Below are 22279 nucleotides of genomic sequence, written 5' to 3'. Positions count from 1 at the left end.
TCAGCTAAAGAAAAGGGAACCTGTTTGCTGTAGGCTAGAAAATGTGGCAGATGGAAATTCAGGGGATCCCAGAATCGTGTGTGGTTAAAACAACTCTTTCTTTTTGCCAGTGTTACATGCACAGAAATGCTGGCCAGCAGCGAAGCCTAGGTAGCTGGGTGTAGTCTCCTAGTTTTGCTTTTAAATTTATAATACTGCTCTTGTTTTCTTAATTTGAACTTTAAGTTCACAAATTCCCGTTAATAGAACTATATTTCAGCCGGGTGGTGGTGGCACACACCTTTAATCCCAGCACTTGGGAGGCAGAGGCAGGTGGATTTCTGAGTTCGAGGCCAGCTTGGTCTACAAAGTGAGTGCCAGGACAGCCAGGGCTACACAGAGAAACCCTGTCTCGAAAAAACAAAAAACCAAAAACAAAAAAACCCCTATATTTCACATCAGGTCATGCAACTTTAATCATCTGTTATTTCTAGCATGTTGATCAGTCTTTGTTCCTGGGTTTGGTTTAGAGCTTTATAATTATAGAAGGGAAAGTTACAAAATATGTAACTTTCTTTATGAGAGTTCCAGTGTAAATATGTAATACAGGGACTCCCAATGTAAATATGTAATAAAGAGCATCCTAATTTAAGTGTGAAATATAGAGAGTCCAAATTTAAATGTATAACACAGATTCCCAAGGTGAATCTGTAATCCAGAGAGTTCCAATGAAGATATGTAGTACGTAACATCCTGATGTAAGTATCCGGCACAGAGGGGGCTGAAGGGATGGCTCAGTGGTTAAGAGGACTGACTATTCTTCTAGGGGTCCTGAGTTCAATTCCCAGCAGCCAAATGGTGGCTCACAACCATCTGTAATGGGATCTGATGTCCTCTTCTGGTGTGTCTGAAGACAGCTACAGTGTACTCATATACACTGTATTTTTTACAGTGTATATGAGTATATATTTTTAGTTTATAAAATAAACTAAAAAAATAACATAGTAACACTGAGAGTCCCAATGTAAATATATAATACACAGAGTCTCAATGTAAATATGTAACAGAGTCCCAATGTAAATATATAATACAGAATACCAATGTAATAAAGAGTCCCAATATAGATATATAATGTAGTCACAATGCAAAGACATAATACAGAATTCCAGTGTAAATATGTAACACAGTGTCCCAATGTCTAGGTGCCCAAAGATTCTGAAAACAAAGAAGATAAGCATGAGCAGGTGCTGGGTTCCACGTCTAACATGCTGGCCAGACACTGGGTCTTGTCGTGTATAGTGTGGTTTAAAGGGTGGGGCTTAAGCTGAGCAGTGCGCCATTCAGTAGATCAGCTATAGTGTAAAGTTAGTACAGCCATGGCTTTGACAGCAGATGCTTACATTCTTATCCCTGGTTCTTACCGGCTTGGTTTTTAATTTTAGGGTGGAGATGGCGATTGTGAGGGGAAGAATTTGAAGAGGAACAGATTTTGTTTTTCCCGATAGTGCTTTGTCTTTTAAGTAATCTTAAAAATACAAGCTTGACAATTCCTTCCTTTTTATTTTATATACACCAGAATCTACATAGGTTGCTGCTAAGATAGCCACCCATCCCATCTGCATCAACATCATCTATTTTTTTGGCTTTGCTAGCAAAATTTTCACAATTTTTCTCTATCTTCCAAAAACTGTTATTTTGATGCTGTGATTTGAAATTATAAAGTCACCTCCTCTGTCTGCTTCCTTCCTTGCCATGATTACTGAGTGGGTAGTCACATGATGTGCCCTGCTCACACTGCTCTCAGACCGCTGAGAGTCAAACCTCATAAGCCAGGGGTCTCCTGGGAAGCACTGGCCTCTTCAAGTGGATGCTCGATGAACCTTCTTATCTGTTGTCTTAGTAACCACTCGTTGCCATCACATGATGAAAGACATTCTATTGTCCCCAGTGAAGCATTTATAGTACTTACATAACATCTTACAGTGATATGAAGTTCCTAGGTTAAACTCCTTGAGATGAAACTATTTCCTGCATTCACTGACTCCCCTAGTCTAATAGTTCCTTCCATGTAGCCAGAAGAATTTCCTGAAGAAGCGATGCACAACCTGGGAAAGGTTTACTTTCTATCCTGGGCTGTTTTCTGTTGCTAAATAATATAGACTGGGTAGTTAGTTAACATAAAAAAAAAAGATTATTTGGCTCATGGTTCTGGAAGCTAGGAAGTCCACTGGCACAGGCTGGAATCTGTTTAGCACCTGGGAGGGCTTTGCTACAGTTGACAAGGGGTGGAGGGCACCATGTGGGGTGGCAGTAAAAGCCATTAATACATCATGGAGGTGCCATTTCATGGCCTTGTCATTATGAATTACCTCCTGAAGGCCCCACCAGCCTAATGCCATTGACATATTAGTTTGAAGATTAAGCTTTAAAAAAAGATTTATTTATTTTATATATGTTAGTACACTGTTGCTGCCTTCAGACACCAGAAGAGGGCATCAGGGATCCCATTACAGGTGGTTGTGAGCTGCCATGTGGTTGTGGTTACTGGGAATTAAACTCAGGACCTTTAGAAGAGCAGTCAGTGCTCTTAACTCCTGAGCCATCTCTCCAGCCCCAGATTAAGTTTTTTGTAGAGAAAATATGTTGTATATTGTATGGGTGCATCACCTGTCAACTGAAAGCCTATGGCTTATTGCTTAGGCAGGAAATAGGAGGTGAGACATCTGGGAGGCAAAAAGAATTCTGGGATAGAGCCAGGCTCAGTGGAGATCTGGCCGGGAAAGATATGAGGAGACAGAGGCATGGGACCTGAGCACAGGTAACCAGCCATGTGGCAGAATGTAGAGTAAAATAAATGAATTCTCGTTATGATTCTAGCCAGAGAAGAGCCTAGCTATATGGCCAAAGTATTTGTAAATATATTTTGAATCTGAGTCTTGTTTTTGGTAGCATGGGAATAGGAAGTAGGACCAGGACCAAACTTCACCAGCTTATTAACTTCTTTTTAATCTGGGGATGCTGAGAAATGAATTCAGAATGCACATATGCAAGGCAAGCTCTCTGCCACTGAGCTAAGATACAAGCCTTTTGTTGTTTTGTTTTAAGACTTTCTTATGATATATAATCTCAGCTGACCTAGTACTCTCTATTTAGTCTAGGCTAGCCTCAGTCTTGGAACAATCCTCCGGCATCAGTCTCCTGATTGCTCAAAGTATAGGTATCTCCACACATGAACCTTTGAAGGATATATTTAAACCAAAGTACTACCAAAGTTCTAGATTGTTTTTCACTCTATAAAAACTATAAAAAATTGTCTTACTTGATGTTTTACCGGCTTCTGTCCAGTTTTCTAGTTACTAAATAAACATGAAAAAGAAAACAAAACAAAATTTTGTTTATTTTTTAAGACAGGGTTCCTCTGTATCACCCTGCCTGTCCTAGAACTCGCTCTGTAGACAAGGCTGGACATCTGCCTGCCTCTGTCTCCTGAGTGTTTGGATTAAAGGCATGTGCCACCACATCTAGCAAGAAACCACAATTTATTTAGTATAATACTGCGCTGTGTTTTTAACATAGGAAAGTCTTTTCATATACTACTTTTATTAATTTCCTGAGAATCACAGACTGTGTTTTGATCCTATTCACTCTTTCAAGATTCACCCCATTTTCCTACTCTACCCACAATTTCATGTAATCTATTATGCATTTTTTATTTTTAATAACCTATCAAGTTCAATTTGTGCTGCCTATATTCTCCTGGGGATAAGAGCATTCACTAGAGTGTGAGCCATCCACCAGGGGCCACATCCTTAAAGAAACCTGACTCCTTTTCTCCAGAAGCCTCAGGTGTCCAAAGCTACCCAGTTAGGATTGAGGACTCATGGGCCCTTCACCCTCATGCTAGAGTAACTGGCTGGATCCTGTGCAAGCAGCCACAGCTGATGGGAGTGCACTGATTCTGGCCTATCTAGAATACATGGTCTCACTCCGGTCCTCCCTGACTTCTGCTCCTCCAGTCTTTCTGCCCCTTCTCCCATGATGTTCTCTGAGTCTCGTGGGAGGCTGGATGGTACAGATGTCCTATTCGTAGGTGAGCAAATACTCCACTGACACTTAAATTCACTGCATTTTGACCAGTTGTGAGTTTCTGGATTAGCCACCATCCATGGCATAAAGAAACGTCTCTAATGAGTTCTGAGAACCACACTAATCTATGGGTATAGAGGAATGAATTTAGAGGGCAGGTTGATACTGTGTGCACTTAGTAGAATAATAAGGTTCGACTCTGGGGTCTGTGAACTCCCAAGTCATGGGTTCTTAGCTAGATTTACAGTACCAGGTATGCACTTTGTCTTTGCAAACCTTAAATGCAATTGCACAGCAGTTATCATTTATCCCTACAACATTCTGGCTGTGCCAGTCATCATTGTAGTGCATAGGTCTATAGCTAGGTTAGCCTGCTGATGTCTTTTCCCCCCCTCAGCAGTCAGCACGGCACCTTCCAGGACAGTGCTAACTAGCCAGCCGGGAAGAAACGTTCTTGGTAAGTACCAACTTGATTTCTCCATGACCTGGGACAAAAGTATGTGGTGTCTTTAACAGTGGGGGGCTCACCATTAAGTTCTAGTGTGCAACCAAGAGCACTGGCAATAGCCTATATGGTTTTTGGAGTCTTAGAAAAGTTTTGATTCAGGGTCAGGAATGTAGCATAGTTGGTCGAGTGTTTGCCTAGCATGCGTGAAACCCTGGGTTCAGTCTCTTGCACTGTATAAACCAGCCATGTGGCACACAGGAGGACCTATAAAACAAAAGAAAAAAAAGAAGAGAAAACCCACCTATCACCCCCAAAAAGCATATGGGGGCCAGAAGATGGCTCAGTGGCTAAGAGTTCTTGCTGTTCTTGTGAAAGAGCTGTGTTTGGTTCCCAGCACCCACACAGGCTCATAACTGCCTGTCATGACAGTTCCTGGAAATCTGACCCTCTCTTCTGGCCTGTGTCCTTCAGTGCATAGACATAGGAACACATTACACCAGTGTGAAGGGACTCCAACGAGAAGGAAAGCTGCCCCAACTCAGCACCGTGCTGTCTGAAGGGCAAACTAAAGACCCTCCAGGGAGACTGGGCCACCTCACTAAGACGGTCCACAGAATCGTAGAGAGAAAGAACTGAGGACTCTTAGGTGAATGAGGAGCTGCAGTTCACGGTGATTATAAACAAGAAAGCAGTCTTTAAATTTTTTAAATAAGGGTTAGAGAGATGGCTCAGCGGTTTAGAGCACTGACTGCTCTTCCAGAGGTCCTGAGTTCAAATCCCAGCAACCACATGGTGGCTCACAACCATCTGTAATGGGATCTGATCTCCTCTTCTGGTGTGTCCAAAGAGAGCAACAGTGTACTCGCATACATAAGATAAATAAATCTTTAAGAAAAATTGTTTTAAATAAAATTAGTTTTTTTAAAAAGACTACACGTAAAGATACACACACATTAATGCTGGGCTATATGATTTCAAGAAAGCAGCCTTTTCATGGAAAGCAAGGCACAGAAAGAACCTATTCTCTGTTACCAACCTCCTAACAGGTAGGAGGGCAGATACACTGTGACCATGGAGACAGGTCTACAACGATTCTTCTTTCTCTGAAAACATAATCCCGAGGTCAGATATCCTAACCCACTGTGTGCGTCGGTGACCGGTAGCACTCAGGCCACACTGACAAGGAAAGTAGTTAACAAGCTCTTCGAGCTAAAGCCAGCGCATCTAATAGGTTAGTTTTTATTTTAGAATTGGTAAGAGGTAGTTGTTATAGATTATGTTTCCTTTCTTCTCTCTGTGTGGTGGTGTTGGCATTGGCTTGTTTTGTTTTTGAGACTCTCATGTATTCCTATAGTTTGATTTCTTATTCGGACAGCCTGGCAAACTAGCATATCATTCATATCATTTTAAATGTCTTAGATTATAAAAAGGACAAATTTGTTCCTCCCTAGCCTAGATGTCCTGAAACTCCACATTCAGATTTTCAAGTGTCCAGTGACACTGAGACATGTAAGAGGCATGTCAAACTCAGTGCACTGGTGACGAGGGTCTCTGACCATGTCCCCTCTCCCTCAGTCATTCCACAATCGCAGGTGACAGCAACTCCATTCTATTTGTTGCTCAGGAAAAAATTTGTGGAGTTAGCTTCTTCTCCTCTCTCACCTCCACCTTTCAGATCTGTCTTGAAGCAGTTCCAGGGTGTAAGCACTTGACTGCTCGCTGTTTTTAATGACATCCCTTGCCAGGCTCGCTAGGGAAGGCCCTCGCAGGCCTTCATGCTCTTACTCTTTTTCAACTGTCAGTTTCTTTCCAATTCTTTCTTCCCAGTTCTACCAGAATGCTCCTAAAAGTCCTCAGATATGTTGCTTTGTCAGCACACAGAGGTTAGGTGGCTGCCTCCCCACAAGTCTGCCTTCTCCCTCTTTTGGTCTCATTTACTGCTTTCCTGTCATTCCACCCTGACTAGAAGGTCAGTCGTCCAGTGCCCTTGTTCCCCTGAGTCTCTCTGCTTAGAAATCCCACCCCCAGTCGGGTGACTGCAGGGTCTCCTCACTGTCCCTCGTCCAGGGAAGGCTGCTGTCCATCTGTGCTTCTATATAAGCCACATGCTGCTTCCAGCTCCACCCCACTCCCATATCCTCTATGACTTTTGTATAGCACTCGCCAGTCTGGTAAGCTCCTTTCTGTTGTTTATCTTGCTTACTGAAATCTACCTTCAGATGAGCAGGATCTACTGCATAATTCACTGCTGTATTCCCCATGCCTAGAGCAGGGCTCAGAGTACATTGGCGCTCAAGAACATTTGATTTGTGGTGAATAAAATGTAAGCACCACACATGCTAAGCCCTCAGGAAAGCAAAAGGAGTGTGCCAGCATGTCTTTCTGCTGTTTGGCTTTTTGTTTGACGTAGGGTCTCACTGTATCACAGGTTTTTGTCTGACGTAGGGTCTCACTGTATCACAGGTTTTTGTCTGACGTAGGGTCTCACTGTATCACAGGTTTTTGTCTGACGTAGGGTCTCACTGTATCACAGACTTTTGTCTGACGTAGGGTCTCACTGTATCACAGGTTTTTGTCTGACGTAGGGTCTCACTGTATCACAGGCTTGTCCTGAACTCTGAACTCATGTAACTCTTCTCACTCCCTTTCTTGTGGCCTGGACGACAAGCACGTGCTACTGAGCCTACATGCAGTGTGGTGGGTCATAGTAGGTCCTTAGGTGCTGTCAGATGGGCTACATATGACTTCCACCTCCTCCAGAGGGAGCCCAAGGTCTAGCCTTTTCAGGCGTCCTGGTAGGAGGGAAGGCAAGCAGTAGATCCCCTGTTGGACTGGACTAGGTTCTGAAGATGGGTACTGAATCCATCAGTGCTTTTTTTTTTTTTAAATTAATTTTTTTATTAGGTATTTTCCTCATTTACATTTCCAATGCTATCCAAAAAGTCCCCAATGCACTCCCCCCCTCCCCCATCAGTGCTTTTTGCTTTTTGCTGAATCCCCTAAATGAGGATGGGTCTCCTCTGGGATGATTCCTAATCTTGGGATATTTCAGAGCAAACCTGGAGCAGCTTTCATGTGGCCCCCACACATTTACACTTCAGCAGCTCTTTTGGGTAATTTCTTTGCAGTACTAATTATTACACTGAAATAGATTGTATTATCATGCTAAAATGCCTTGTGACAAAACACGGTTTATTATGGAATCATTTTGCCATCAATAGCCCCTGGGCTGTTTTTTAGTTTGGAAAGCCATTTCCTTTCATCTTTCTCTCTTCTCCAAATCCATCCAGCAGGATCAGAACATTCATTGAAACTCTTATACCTATGCAATTCTGCAGATCCTTTCATTGAAAAAAAATGTATTGAACAAACACTCTTCTTTTATTAAAAGCCATAAGGAGTGTAACATCAGAGTCCAGATGAGCATCAGAGTGACTGAATGAAAAGGCAACACTCAGGGGTCAGCACCTCTACCACTGCCTTTTCCCCTTAAGAGAGATTTATTTATGTACTTATGTAGTTAGTATGTATGTATGTATGTACGTGTGTATACGATGTTCTGCATGTACACCAGCATGCTGGAAGAGGGTACCATATCTTAGTATAGAGGATTATGAGCCCAATGTGTGGTTGCTGAGAATTGAACTCAGAGCCTCAGAAAGAGCAGCCAATGAGTGTTTTTTTTTTTTTTTTTTTTTTTTTTTTTTTTTTTTTTTTTCTGAGACAGGGTTTCTCTGTGTAGCCTTGGCTGTCCTGGAACTCACTTTGTAGACCAGGCTGGCCTCGAACTCAGAAATCCACCTGCCTCTGCCTCCCAAGTGCTGGGATCAAAGGTGTTTGCCACCACGCCCAGCCAATGAGTGCTCTTAACCTCTGAGCCATCTCTCTAGGTTCACCTTTATCATTTCTTTACATTTTACATGTATGATTGTTTGGCTTTATGTATATCTGTGTACCATATGTGTGCCTGGTGCCCACAAAAGCTAAAAAAGGGCATTTGATCCCCTAGAACTGGAATTACAGGTGGTCACCATGTGGCTGCTGTGAATTGAGCCCCCAGTTCTTAGGAAGAGCAGCCAAATTGCTGAGTCATCTCTCCAACTCCCTTTACCATTTCCTAACTGGGGAGCTGTGTGTGTGTGTCTGCGTGTGTGTGCGCATGTGTGTGTGTGCATGTGTGTGCATATATGTGTGTGTGTGTGTATTGTTATGTTGCCTCAGGTTGTCCAGTTGGAAAATGGGACAATAGCTTATACACACACACACACACACACACACACACACACAAAGTAAATTAACATTCTGCCCTGTGGCGTGTTGAGGAGTTGCATGGACGTGCCCTCTGCCCTGTGGCGTGTTGAGGAGTTGCATTTGCTTTAGACATGAAGCTGGGACAGGTGATAACAACCCAGTGTCTGCTCTGTGTGTGTGCACAAGATGTTTTACTAGAAATAAGAAGAGACTCTGTATTCAGAGGGTCTTTGTGTGTTTGTTCTTACAGAGAGTCTTGTGTAATGTAACACAGACTGACTTCAATCTTGTTGTGTAGCCCAGGCTGACCGCTAACTCGTTATCCCCTTACCTCATCATCCCATATATTTGGGAAGGTCTGAGCTACCATGCTTGTATAAATTTAGAATGTAAAAAGACATGGTTGGAGAGATCTCTTAGAGATTAAGAGCACTGACTGCTCTTTCAGAAGATCTGTGTTTGATTCCCAGAACCGACACGGTGGCTCACAGCCATCTGTAACTCCAGTTTCAGGGGATCCAACACCCTCTCCTGTTCTTTGCCAGCAGCAGGCATGCGAGTGGTACAGAGGTAAAACACACATATTCATAAGTAATAAAATAATCTTAAAGATAAACATGTGTGTCTGCTGCTGTTCTTGGGAAGAAAGTCGGGGTGGAGATACAGTGGCCCTCTAGTGCCCCCCTCTCACAGAGCCGTATTACTGCTGCAGTCGTCCATTAAGACCACAGGCCAGAGGTTTGGTTTTCTTTTCCTTCTTTTTTTCCCTGAGTTTACAATGTTTTGGGTCTTTTCTTCAGAATTTTTGCACATTCGTGGAGTTCTTGTTATTTTCTTGTTTCTTTGCTTGTTTTACAGAGTCTCCCCTAGCTGGCCTGGACCTCACTCTGTAGACTAAGATGCACGAGAACTCACAGAGTCCACCTGCCTGTGCCTCCAGAGTACTGGGACTAAAGGTGTGCACCACCACCCTCCTGCTCATGGAGTCCTTAAGGTGATCTAAAAGCATACCTCTTACTTTGGGCATCTCCAGGCTTTTCAGTGGTTGTCACTTTTAAAATGAGAGTTCTTTTTTGTTTTTTGAGGAGACTTTCAAATGCAAAATCACTAGGCTACCACTGTGGCCCTGGAAGAAGTATGAGCCAGGGATGGGTCACATAACTTCTCAGCAGGTAGCCTCTGCTAACCGGATTGCTGCCACTTGAATCTGGCCACCATCTCATTCCTTCAAACATGCTGTGCACTGTGGCTGAATCAGTAATCGGGGCCTGGGTTTTGAAATCTGCCTTGTAGATATTCATAGGATGAGGCAGAAATCCTGGCTACAGTCCTTTGCCTTCAGTTGGGCAAAACAGAAAGGGTGACAATTGGTAGCGCATGAGTATAACTGTGGGACCCACTTCCTTTCAAAAGGAAACAGAGGATGTGGTAGAGAGGAGAAGGCATGCCCTACTGCATTAATGCCTTGAAGAATAAAGTGAAATTTGGCCAGTTAACTAACTAGGTCTAGCTCCTGATTCAGCAGTCCTGAAAGCCTGCTCTGGCTGGGCTCCACCTATCTCCTAAATCAGCCAGCTCTGTGGCTTTCTTCAGTCTTTTCCCCCCTGACCTTTGTGTAAGGTTTGACATGGTGAATCACCGTCCCTTTCTGGAACCACTCTCATCTTTTTTTGTCACATGTCCTCTTTCTTTTCTCACCTCCAAATGCCCCTCTGCTCCTCTGATAAATCACCTTCCCACCTGCTTCCCTGTCCGCATGCATTCTGGAGCACAGGGTTTCAGTTCTTTGTGATGTGGATTCCTTGTGTGTAATAAAGGGACCTATCTCAGTTTAGTCAGCTTAACCACAGAGCTTGGATGCTGGGCAATCAGTGGTCACCAAAGAGGACCCCCATTTCTGTCTTCTGGGTGTTTTGTGTTGTACCTAAGAATAATAAGGAAAGCAAACAAGAAGTGAACATAGAATTATTAAGGAAAATGAGACTGACTCCTGGGAATGGGTGGGGAGCAGCCCAAGGAGGATTGCTGCTGTGGGCAGGTAGTGTGGCAGGAACTGGGTGAAGACTTAGGGAATCTTTCTTGAGACTGATTATTTTTGGCTGGTCATTTGTATCATGGGTGTACCTGTGAGAAGTCTATACCCCCTGTGCGTGCTCCCTCTCCTCCTGTGCGTGTTCCCTCTGGTCAGCCAGAGAGGTGATCATTTGATGCTTGTCCAGTCAGGGGACTGGCTGTGAGAGGTGATCAGGTTGTTTGTCTCCAAGCTGCTTGGCTAGCTCAGGGTTCACAGTGACCCCGCCTTTGAAGACACCTCTCATCTCAGTCCCATGGTTCTCCCAGCTGGAAACTTGGCATCGAATTGATACTTTTCAGTTTCCGAGTGTTGTGTCTGATAACCATTTAAAAAGCAGGCCTACTTAATTTATTCTTGCTATAACATTCTGGTTCTTGAAAAATGATACTAAGCTTTTCACATTTAAGAAGGTATAGCCCTCCTAGTCTTCTTTTTTCCTTCCAGATCTCATTTTTAATGTTTTTAACTGTTTCACATCCTGTTTTGTGACACAAGATACCTCTTAATTTATGTTTGTTCTCAACCAAACCAGCCTTGAATTGCCTTCTGTTAAATGTTGTTTATGTGAGATAACCATCTACATTATCGTGATCAGTTATTGTATTAGTCAGAGGTCCCCAGATAAGCAGAACAAATAGGATGATAGGATGATCCAAGAGTAGGCTTATGAGGTTCACTAACATCGTCAGAGGCTGATGGGTGCACGGAGGCCATCTGCACACTAGAGAGCCAAGGAAAACTGGTGGCTCTCAGTCTGAGAAGATGGAAACCTCAGCACAAGAGACATGGTGTGCCATGGTCTGGGGCGAATGCCCGACAGTCCCTGAGGAGCCACTGGTGCAAATCTGTACTTAGAGGCTGAAGCATCCAATGTTCACTGGAGAAAGAAACGGCAAAATTCACCTCCACTCAGCAAGAGTCAAGCACGTAATTGCCAGCTTCCCACTTCTGCCTCCTTTTTGCTTTGTCTGTCCCCTGCCTATTGGATAGCACCTGAGTTCATGGTCGGTCTTCTTACAGCACCAGCTGCATACCAGTCCTCTCCAAAAAGTCAGATTGACAGCCAAACTCACCATCAGCACTTCCCACAGAAAGGATATAGAAAACGAATGGGCCACACAAAACAGTGTGTCAGTAAGTTTTTAAAAATTACACAGAGCTAACAAGTTGTTTAAGCCAATAAAGGCACTCAAATCCTTAGTTTGATTCCTGGGAGCCATCTGGTGGGAGGAGAGAATGGACTCCCACAAGTTGTCTACTGACCTTCACATACATATGGGGGACATGTGCACATGCATACACACACACACACACACACACAATCACAAAATAACAAAAAGATAAAAGGGATAAAAATTTTACTGCTAGCTAAGGTATAAATATAAAATGTAAGGATTTGATAACTGCTGCCACAGAGTAAAACATCTGTTTAAAAAGATACAGGGCAAATACTGAAGAAAGGCAGTTTTTTATAGCTATGTTAATTATTAGGAAAAAAAATTGAGCCCAGAAAGCAGGTAAGGGCACTTGCTACCAAGCCTGCTTAGCCGACTAGGAACAGACGGTGGAAAGAGAGCAGACCCCTGCCATCTGTCCTCTGACCCCACACATTACCACAGACACATGCACACACACATATTACCACAGACACATGCACACACACACATTATCACAGACACATGCACACGCACGCACTGAATCAAACAGTATACATTAAAGGGGCCTTCTGTGATTCATTTAAATGCTAAAAAGTTTTGTGCCAACAATCTAGATCTAGGTCAGTGGCAGCGCACACCTGCAACCTGTATCAGACCCTAGTTGTGTGTTCAACATCCCCAAGAAGGTCTTGTATGTAACAGTACACTTTCAAAATGGGTAACAGACAAATCTAGTGAGTCCATTGTTGCAGTAAGAGCTTCTTCTTTGTTTGTTTGTTCCTTTGATTGTTGGGTATTGAGGGGGTCTCTGTATAACTCTGGCTGATATGGAACTTATGATGTAGCCCAAGCGGAACTCAAACTCGAGAGATCTGCCTCTGTCCCCTGTCACTCTGTCCTTCTGTCCCTTTGTCCCTCTGTCCTCTGTCTCTCTATTCCTTGTCCCTCTGCCCCTGCCCCTCTATACCCTGTCCCTCAGTCCCTTTGCCCCTCTGCCTCAGTCAGAGCAAACAAATCAAAATGAAACAACAAACAAAAAACCCATGTATACCAAACAAAACATGGCTATGGATTTGAGTAATGCAGTGTTTAACTCTGGTGTAATAGACATGTAGGAAAACATTTTATCCAGAAGTAAAAAATAACCCATACATATGAAAATTTAAATATATTTTCTAAATGTGTCAAGAAGTAAATAATAATGAAAATAAGAAATGTAAAAGAGGATGTTAATGAAAGGAGAATCTCAACACAGAACAGGAGACTGATGTTCCAGGTGAGAACCCAGTGATTTAAAACAGAATTAACAACCAGCTGGACAAAATACAAGATGTTCTTTAAAAGTAAGCTGGGGCCTGGTGGCTGGTGCCATACCCTCAGTACTTAGGGGGCAGAGGCAGCAGCATCTGAAATTCAGGGTCATCTTCATTGCTGTATGGTAGGTTTATGATCAACATGGGATACATGAGACTCTGCCTCAGACCAGAACCCAAAACAAAGAGCTGACAGTGAACAGTAGTTTGAGGGAATTATTATAGAGTTTGTATGATGAACCAAATTCCCCAATCCTCAGGAATATATACTAATCTTGATCCACAAACTCCACTGAGTGGAAGGAGAGAGCCAGCATCTGCAGTTGTCCCTCTGACGAAGGAGCACACACACACACACACACCATACACACCACACACACATACATACACACATGTAAAGGAGCATTGTGGAACACACACACAACACACATAAAGGAGCATTGTGGAACACACACACACACATATACATAAAGGAGCATTGTGGAACACACACACAGACACACACACACATATAAAGGAGCATTGAGGAACACACACACATGTAAAGTTAGGGGGCTCGGTGATTAAGAACATTTGCTGCTCTTACGGAGAACTGGTGTTCAGTTCCCAGAGCCCACCCTGGGAAACTGTCAACCACCTAACTCCAGCTCCAGGGGACCTTCTTCTGGCCTTCACGGGCACCCCTAGCATGTGGCATATATTCACAATACATACATAAACACAATTTAATTTTTTTTTGTTTTGTGAGACAGGGTTTCTCTGTGTAGCCTAAGCTGTCTTGGAACTTGTTCTGTAGATCAGGCTGGCCTCAAACTCAGTGATCAGCCTGCCTCTGACACACCCCCCCCCCCCAAGCACAACTGGCAAGACCAAGTCTTTAAGCACACAGGCCTTTGGGGATACTTACAGAATCCACAGTGTTTGGGAACCTAACTCTGTACTTTAAGAAGCCAGTCAAAGACAGTGAACTCCCAGAACACCGAATGACGAAAACAAGATAAAAGTATTTCTAAATTAAGAAAACACACATTTTCCTGAGAACAGTAAGAAGCTTTGTTTCTGCCATGAGAGAGCAACTACATGACACTCTTGCTTGGTAACGGAGAACAAGACATCTGAACTGAGTATCGCAGGCACTGAGTAGAGGAGAGTCAGCCTCAGGAGGGGTGAGCCTTATGGTCATAGAGGGCTTCTGCCTAGAGGCAGCTGCTGAACCACAGCAGTGAATGGAGACAGAGCATTCAGAAAGGGAGAGCTCTGCAGGGATACCAAGGCAGGCTTGTTCTTGGGTGGACTGCAGAAGCTTGACTGCAGTCATCGCCATCAGCATTGCCAGCTGCCTTCAAACTGCCCCACAGTCAGGTCTTTGTCCTTCAACTTTTCTTTCCCTTGCAAAGCCAGATGTGTTTTGCAATGCATTGCCTCGACCTGGCACCCTAGCTCCCTTCCCAGTTTCCCTTACAGCTTTCCTTGTTTCCTACAGATTTCCTTGGCAAATCTCCTGAATTACAGGTTCTCACTTTCTATCTGTTTATCAGACTATGGAAGCCAATACATTGGTGCCAAGAAAAATAAATGTTAAGCTGGGATCTGAGCCTGGCTGACGCACCTTGGGGTGGACAGAATGAACATCATTCTGATTGTCACATAAGCCATAAATAGATCCTGGCACAAACTGGAGCTTAACAAAGTATTTCATAAATGATGACTGCAGGGTGTTGTATTAGAGAGGAATTCTGTGTTGGGTCTGATCAAGAGCCCTGTGAAAGACTGAAAGAAGAAGGAGAGAAGATCCACAGAGACAGAGCTGACGCCCACGGAATTGTGCTGGCCCTTGCCAAGGGACAAGTGACTGAAAGCTCTTTTGAAGATTTATGTGTGTGGGTCTGTGCATGCAGGTGTTATTGGAGGCCTGAAGAGGGTGTCAGACCCCCTCGTTCTGGAGTTACAGGTAGTTTTAAGCCATCCAACATGGGTGTTGGGAACTGAATTCAGGGTTCCTGCAAAGAGTAGCAGGCTTCCTTAAGCGTCAAATCATCTCTCCAGTTCCAGACTCAAAGGAGTTGAGGCCAAAGCCAGTGGCCTTGGGGTTTTATGTAATCTCAGCAGAACAACAAATAGCTGTACAGTGTTCGGGGTCGGGGTGGGAGATGTAATTGTTAGAGTTGTAGAACTTCAGAGGCTCTGAATGCCCAGCACACCAGAGGAGGGAAAGCCCAGAACTCAGAAACACAGAATGGGAACATCTAGGTGGATGTTTGCAAGGATGTTGTTGCAGCAGCTTTTGGAGTCCAGTTTTCTTTGCTTCAGCAGTTGCCCTGACTTCTTACTGCTATGCTATGTCAAGGACTTAGGTTGAATCCAAGTGTAGCTCCAGTGAAAACACCCCAGGCCTGATGAGGAAGGAAGAAACAACAAAAGAACCCAGAGATGCAGCTTGCGTGTGGCGGGAGCCAGGGAAGGGAGAACCCTTGGAATTAGTTGTTTAGGGTGTTTACTCAGAGATGAGGATGTAGCGCAAGAAAAAGACAATTTGAGTTTTTAACACGTTTTCTCAGGATGTAGATGAGAAGGCAGTGAGATGCCTTGCCACTGAGATGGCTCTAAGAAACTTGGAAAAGGATCTCAACTCTCAGGGAAAGGGGAAGGCCTGTACTGCATTTATAATGACAGAGGATGGCATAGCGACTCTGAGCAGACATGCTAGAAAAAATGCCCAAACAGAGAACTGTGCTCCACATGAGGCTACAGAAGACAGTACCCACCCAGCATGTCCACAAGAAAGCCCTGCTGAACAGTAGTGTAAGCTCTGAAAACCATGGCAACAGAGACTGATGCTTTCCCAGAGAACAACAACCAAGTCCTTCATGTGAGCCTCCTCTGTCCTGGGAGAACTCGGATTTCATACTCACAGTGATAATATAGAGCCTGTGTGTAGCCATGTCTACTGCATGTGAATTCTTGCCTGGGGGTTATAATTAATCCTTAGACGTGGAATCATACACCTTACAACACTGAACCTCTTCACAGTGAAGGAGATGGGGAGTGGCTCCCGATCATGGGCTCTTCTGGTACTGTCACACAGAGTCCCATCCTAAAGCATCCAGCCTTGTGGGATGCTGGACCAGCCTTTGTCCATCAGAGGAAATGCAAAGAATGATGGGTTATTCTGTGGGCTGTACACTAAGTCAGAGACCTTTTAGAGTACTTATCCAACAGGCAAGATACTTGAGTCTGGGAGTCAGGCATGGGACCAGAAGTAGTTCCAGTGACCATCACTCCTAACATAGGGGCTCACACACCACTTAGAGTGTGTTGTGTTCCCATTCCTATAATCTTGAACTTTGGAGACCTGGAATTCCTCATCTCAAAAAAAAAAAAAAAAAAGGGGGGGGGCATGCTCCTGTCAAGTCCTAGCAAGATTCCCAGTTAAAAGTTACAATGCCAAGGCATTTCTTGTGTCCAGAGACAGGAAGAAAGTCACCATTCTGACAGAATCAGAACAGGCTGCTGTGGTCAGCAGAACTGGGCAGGACTACTGTGTACCTTTTAATTTTTTCAAAGTCTACTTTTAATGATGGTTCTTAAGTGCTTTAACCTCCCTTTTAGCCCACCACCCACCAGAGGTGGTGGGAAAGAGAGGATATGGGGGAAGTGGACCTGCTTAGAAAGGTTCTTTGGAGCAGCTCCCACAGGTCAGCAGCGGCAGCTCGATCCACTCACAAACACTTCAGGGATACATCAGCAGTCCAGTTTGGTAGAGTCAGGATAGCAAATATGAATCAGCAGCGGTGGCACTACCCAGCAGAGACAGCCAGGCCTCAGCCTCAGCACGAATCAGCAGCACGAGGGACCCAGGATGCCAAGAGTTGTACTCAGCTGTGTCTCTCTCAGTGAAGCAGACATCAGCAAAGACTCGAGACCTACAGCATTTCACAGCTTGCTCTATAAGCAAGCCTAGCTCAGCCTCTGTCACTGTCTATCAAGTTTTATTTATACTCCCTGCAAACGTCATGTGTCCTCCACGGGTCTTGCCTCAGCACTCGCCTTGCTTCCTTCAGTACATGTGTGTGTCTCAGCTGACATCACTCTGCCAATCAGCCCAAGTCCTTGAAATTGACAAGAAAAAAAAATTAGATAATGGCACACCCAGAAGTATTTTGGTGCATTTCTCTCTATGGGAATCCCAAGAAATGCAGCTCAACTCCAGTGTAAGGCCGACCAATACATGTTTGTCCTTAGCAAAGAACCCATCACATATCCTTTCACGTGCTTGCTTTAGCAGAAGATCCTTTCACCTGTGTCTGCTTCAGTGAAACGTTCCTTCACGAGTCTGCCTTAGGCCACTTAGGAAAACACTCCTTCATGTGTTTGCCCCAGCGAAACACCAGTCAGCACAACTGACCCTCCTTAGAACCCTTATGATTCCACTTCGCTCCTGTGACATGAAGAGGACAGAGTGGTGTATGTGTTGAACAAAAAGTAGCCATGTCAGTGTCTCTTGCTGTTACTTCACAGTTCCGTTAACTGAATGGACATACAAGGCAGCCTCCAACTGGGAAGATGCACTTACCAAGAGGGTCAGGTGACTTGGAAACAGAGGTTTCTGCACCACCATATTTGCCCTGAGAGCTTGTAAAGACCCAGTTGAGTTAGTTCAGTGGACCATGAGATAGCTGGGGTCTGAGCTGCTGGCCTGAGATCAGCTGTCTGTTTCCTGAGTTCTCCCCAGGAAGAAAAAGTAATGGGAACCGTGGAAATGGCCCTCTCTCCAAAATTGGAGTAGATGTATTTTGGTGGATATTTGGGGGCCTCCAAAATGTACCTCTTAGATTTGGGGAGAAGTTGTATCCTGATGGCCTCACTGTTGCACCCTGCAGTGCAGTACTGCATTTGCATTGAGGCCATGCTTCCCTCATTCATCCCTGACTGGCTCCTCAGGAACCAGAAGGTTCTCCTCCTTCGGAGAACACAGGATGCTACTGGAGTCTTTCCCCTTTCACACGGGTCCGATCTGCATTGCAGCCGGCCTTCCAGCTGCCTCTGGCTCCTTTCTCACTCTTACTGCAGTTCCTTGGACAGATGTCTTCTGTGGCAAGTCCCCTTCTTGCCATATGGCTTTTTGTGCTGTCAAGCTGACAAACGATGCTGAGGGGAGGAATTTGCAAAACCAACCAAAGAATCAAAGACTATGCTTGTCTTGCATGCATGATACCCTGGTCTGACATCCCCCGAATACCCCACAATCTAAATGGAGCTTTCTAAAGCCAAAAGAAATGATACATCTCCTTAAGACAGGTAGAAAGTACTCAAATTGGGTGATAAGGATCAAAATGAAATTAGACAAACAAACAAAAAATAACAAAACGGGGGAAAAGTGAAGTTGAGACAATATTAAGGGAACATGCTCTTGTACTCCAGAAGGAAGAGAAGGGGTAGAAGAAATAATAGCTGCGATATTTTTAAATGTGAGGAAAACTATAAGTCCTCTATCTGGAGATATTGAAATTGCTAAGAATTAGAGCATTAAGTCACAAGGTATATAGATACTCATCAGTGACCATGTCACTGTGAGCGTTCCTGATCTCAGAAGGTGAGCAGTATTGGCCCTCAGTGATACTTGGATAGGTGAAAGGGACGTGCCATCCACAAGGAGGCATGTGGTGAAGCACCAGGGCTTATGGGGGGTGGGGAGCATGAAGGGAAACCAGGCCAGACTGTTTACTGTGGCATCTTGGGAAGGAACAGGAGAGACAAGGTAAGAAGTTGTAAGGTGGGGGTTTGGTTTTGAGAAGTTTGGTGGGAGTAGGTATTGCTATTGTTGTGCTGGTTGGGAACTCAGTACACAGCCCACGTTGACCTTGAACTCATGTTCCTCCAGTGTCAGCCTCCTGAGTGCTGGGAATACAGAAGTGTGTTATTAGTTGGCTAGAATGGGCTCAGAAGTGTGTTATTAGTTGGCTAGAATGGGCTGGCATGAGTCATGGTGGAGGTCTTGGGATGAAGGGGCTCTCCTGCATTGTCTCCTGACTGATGTTGCTGTGGTTAGAGCAATGGGAAGTGCTCTGAGTGTATGGGGTTGGAGAAAATGTGCATGGAGGATGGGCTGTGGGTAAGTTGTGAATGGCACAATGGCAAGTGAGAGCTGTACTGTCTCTAGAATTGTCTCTTGCCGGGGAGGGAGGCAGACAATAGTCCCTTGAGGATAGGAAGGGACCCGTGTGAAGAAGTCTATAACTCAGTATGATCACTGTGTTAGCTGGTTTTTATTTTCAGGAGGGATTCCCTAGATCAGATTGGCCCGTGGCTACATTTGTGAGAAGCTGTCTTGACTGTTGATTGATGTGGGGCCTAACTGACCGGTTACGGGTGGCACCATTCTTAGGCCATTGGACTTGGGCTAAGAAAGCTGAATATGAACAAGCCAGTAAGCTGCCTTCCTCCACAGTTCCTGCTCCAGGCTCCTGTCCTTGGGTTCCTGCACTGACTTCCCTAATGATGGGCCGTTGTCAAGAAGTATTAGCTGAAATAGATCCTTTCTTTCTCAAGGTGTGTTCTGTCATAGTGTTTATGACAGCTCAAAAAGCAAACTCAGAGAATTTACTTAATTCTTAAACTGAGCAAAGGAATTTGCATGGGCTGAATTGTAACCCACCACGCCCATCTTTGTCAGTCTTAGTTGTTGAAACCCTAACCCTACATGTGTACTAGTTTTGAAGACGGGTTTTTGCTAAAGTAATTAAGCCTACCTGAAGTTGTAAGGATAGACCTTGATCTGATAGGGTCAGTGTCCTTGGAAGAAAAGATGCTGGAGACTCAGGGTGTAGATTAACAATAAAAAACAGCTGAGCAGGCTCTGAGCCAGGGCTGTTTGCAGTGAACAGTGAACACCTGCAAGCCAGGAGTGCTGTCAGCAGCTCCTGCCCAGGCTGGCACTGTGAACTTGCATTTGCAGCCTCTAGAGTTACCAGAAAATAAATGTCTGCTGAGGAATTATGTGATGACATTTGCTTGTGGAAGGCCATACTAATTAAGACAGGATTTGAGTAGAGAGTTCTCTGAGGAAGATGTACAGGTGGTTAGTATCTGTAATAAGCTCAAAAGTGTTCAGTTCTCAGAGAATTGTACATCAAACTTCAAATTAGATACAATTTTACTATCCCTAGGATAGACAGAAGACCAGGTAATAACAAACACCAGTTAGACCCTGGAGAAATTAGAATCTTCCTACACACTGAAGGTGGGCAGAGAGTAATGGGAGTGTGTTGGAAAAAAAAAAAAAGTCTGGTCAGTCCTCAACTGTTTGCACAAAAGTTCTGCTCCTGTGTATGTCCAATAGAAGTGAAAGCAATCATCGACAAAGAAACGTGAGCAGAACTGTGTCATGTCCATGGAGCAGAGTAATATCTGTTAATAGAAAGGAAAAGGGGGGCTGGCAAGACAGCTCAGCAGGTAACGATGCAGTGCAAGCCTGGGACCCGAGTGTCAGCCCCAGAGGGAAAGAATCAACTTTACAGCTGTCTTCAGGTCCCCAGACACATACTGTGCTACATGCAGCACCCCTCCACATCATACACATGTGCATGCATGCACCCATAATGATGATAACATTTGAAGGAGTTAAGTACTGATGCTCGATAGAACATGGAATAACCTTGAAAAACAATAGAAAGGCAGGCTTAGCGGTGCATGCCTTTAATCCCATTACTGAGGAGGCAGAAGCAGCCAGTTGAGGCTGGACTGATCTACATAGTTACAGGGCAGGCAAGGATACTTAATGAGACCTTGTCTCAGAAAAACTGAAAAGAAATAAAAAAGAACTGGGCAGTGGTGGCGCACACCTTTAATCCGCTAGAATACTACACACAAGAAAGCTGAAAATATTTATTTCTTAACTTTTATTTATATGCACTTTGTGTGTCTGTGTAGATGTATTTGTGCATGTGAATGCCCATGGTAGCCAGAAGAGGGCATCAGCTTCCCTGGAGCTGGTGTTACAGAGGCACTAATGCGAATGCTGGGAATAGAACCCCAGTCTCTGCAAGAGTAGCAAGAGCTCCTATCTGCTGAACCACCTCTACAGCCCCAAGGACTACACACTTTTATAAGTACAAATATAATGTTTACTACGTGGACCATTGTGCTGGCTAATTTTATACCAAGTTGATACCAGCTAGAGTCATCTAGAAGAGGGACTCCTGGTTGAGAAAATGCCCTTACCACATTGGCCTGTGGGCCTTTTACTTGATTGATGGTTGATGTGGTAGGGCCCAGCTCAGTGTGTGTGCCTGGAGAAACCTCTGGGTTTGTGGTCCTAGTGCTTTTAGGAAGCAGACAGAACAAGCTAGGAAGAACAAGCCAGTAAGCAGCGTGTGAGATGAAGGGGCTGTCACTGCAGATGCCACAGACCCGAGGACCTGAAGGGACCAGTAGTGTAGACACTCAATAAAAACAAACCTTTGTACACAAATTGTGATGTTAAAAACACAAAGGTGTCTAATAACGAACTCTGTGCTGATAAATTTGACCCCAAATAGGAACAAATTCTGTGAAAACCAACACTGACGGGAGATTGAGGAAGTTCAGTGAGCTTTGCCCTCCTCTAGAGCATCTGAAAGCTCTCCCTCGGCCTGGCCAGGCAGCGCTCCAGGTAAAGGCTCTCCTACTAGGCCAGATGGCCTCAGTTCAGTCCCCAGAAGGCACATGGTAGACAGAGAGAGCTGACTTGTGCAGGTGGTCCTCTGATCTCTGCTTGTGTGCTCTGGCATACTACTCGCCCCCAAACTAACTTAATTAAGGATATTTCTTGAGCTGGGTGTTGGTGGCACACGCCTTAATCCCAGCACTCCAGAGGCAGAGGCAGGGGATCTCTGAGTTCGAGGCCAGCCTGGTCTACAGAGTGAGTTCCAGGACAGCCAGGCTACACAGAGAAACCCTGTCTCAAAAACAAACAAAAATGCTTCCTGTGTGT

At 44.5% G+C, this 22279-nt stretch overlaps 1 protein-coding gene across 18 annotated transcripts in view; it reads left to right on the top strand.

Moving 5' to 3' along the window:
• Positions 1-22279, top strand: part of Cdkl3 (cyclin dependent kinase like 3) — an 83088-nt gene that overhangs the window by 31460 nt on the left and 29349 nt on the right. For 5 of the 18 annotated variants that reach the window (XR_015045072.1, XM_085830039.1, XM_085830034.1 and 2 more), the window contains one exon: positions 4463-4522. The exons of 9 other annotated variants lie outside the window; for them this stretch is intronic. Coding sequence is in view for 7 of the 9 variants with exons in the window: in XM_085830034.1 (XP_085686160.1) it covers positions 4463-4499 (37 nt within the window). In the remaining 2 variants the exon portion in view is untranslated. Of the gene's footprint in view, positions 1-1421; positions 3302-4462; positions 4523-22279 lie in introns of those variants that run through there. 4 more of the 18 variants (XM_085830037.1, XM_085830036.1, XR_015045073.1 and 1 more) reach the window with 3 other exon arrangements.

This window comes from Mus caroli, unplaced genomic scaffold, assembly GCF_978045245.1.
Source record: "Mus caroli unplaced genomic scaffold, Mus_caroli_1 scaffold_13, whole genome shotgun sequence".
Lineage (NCBI taxonomy): Eukaryota > Metazoa > Chordata > Mammalia > Rodentia > Muridae > Mus > Mus caroli.
The sequence above is the reverse complement of the archived record's forward strand: the minus strand, read 5'-3'. Positions and strand labels throughout refer to the sequence as shown.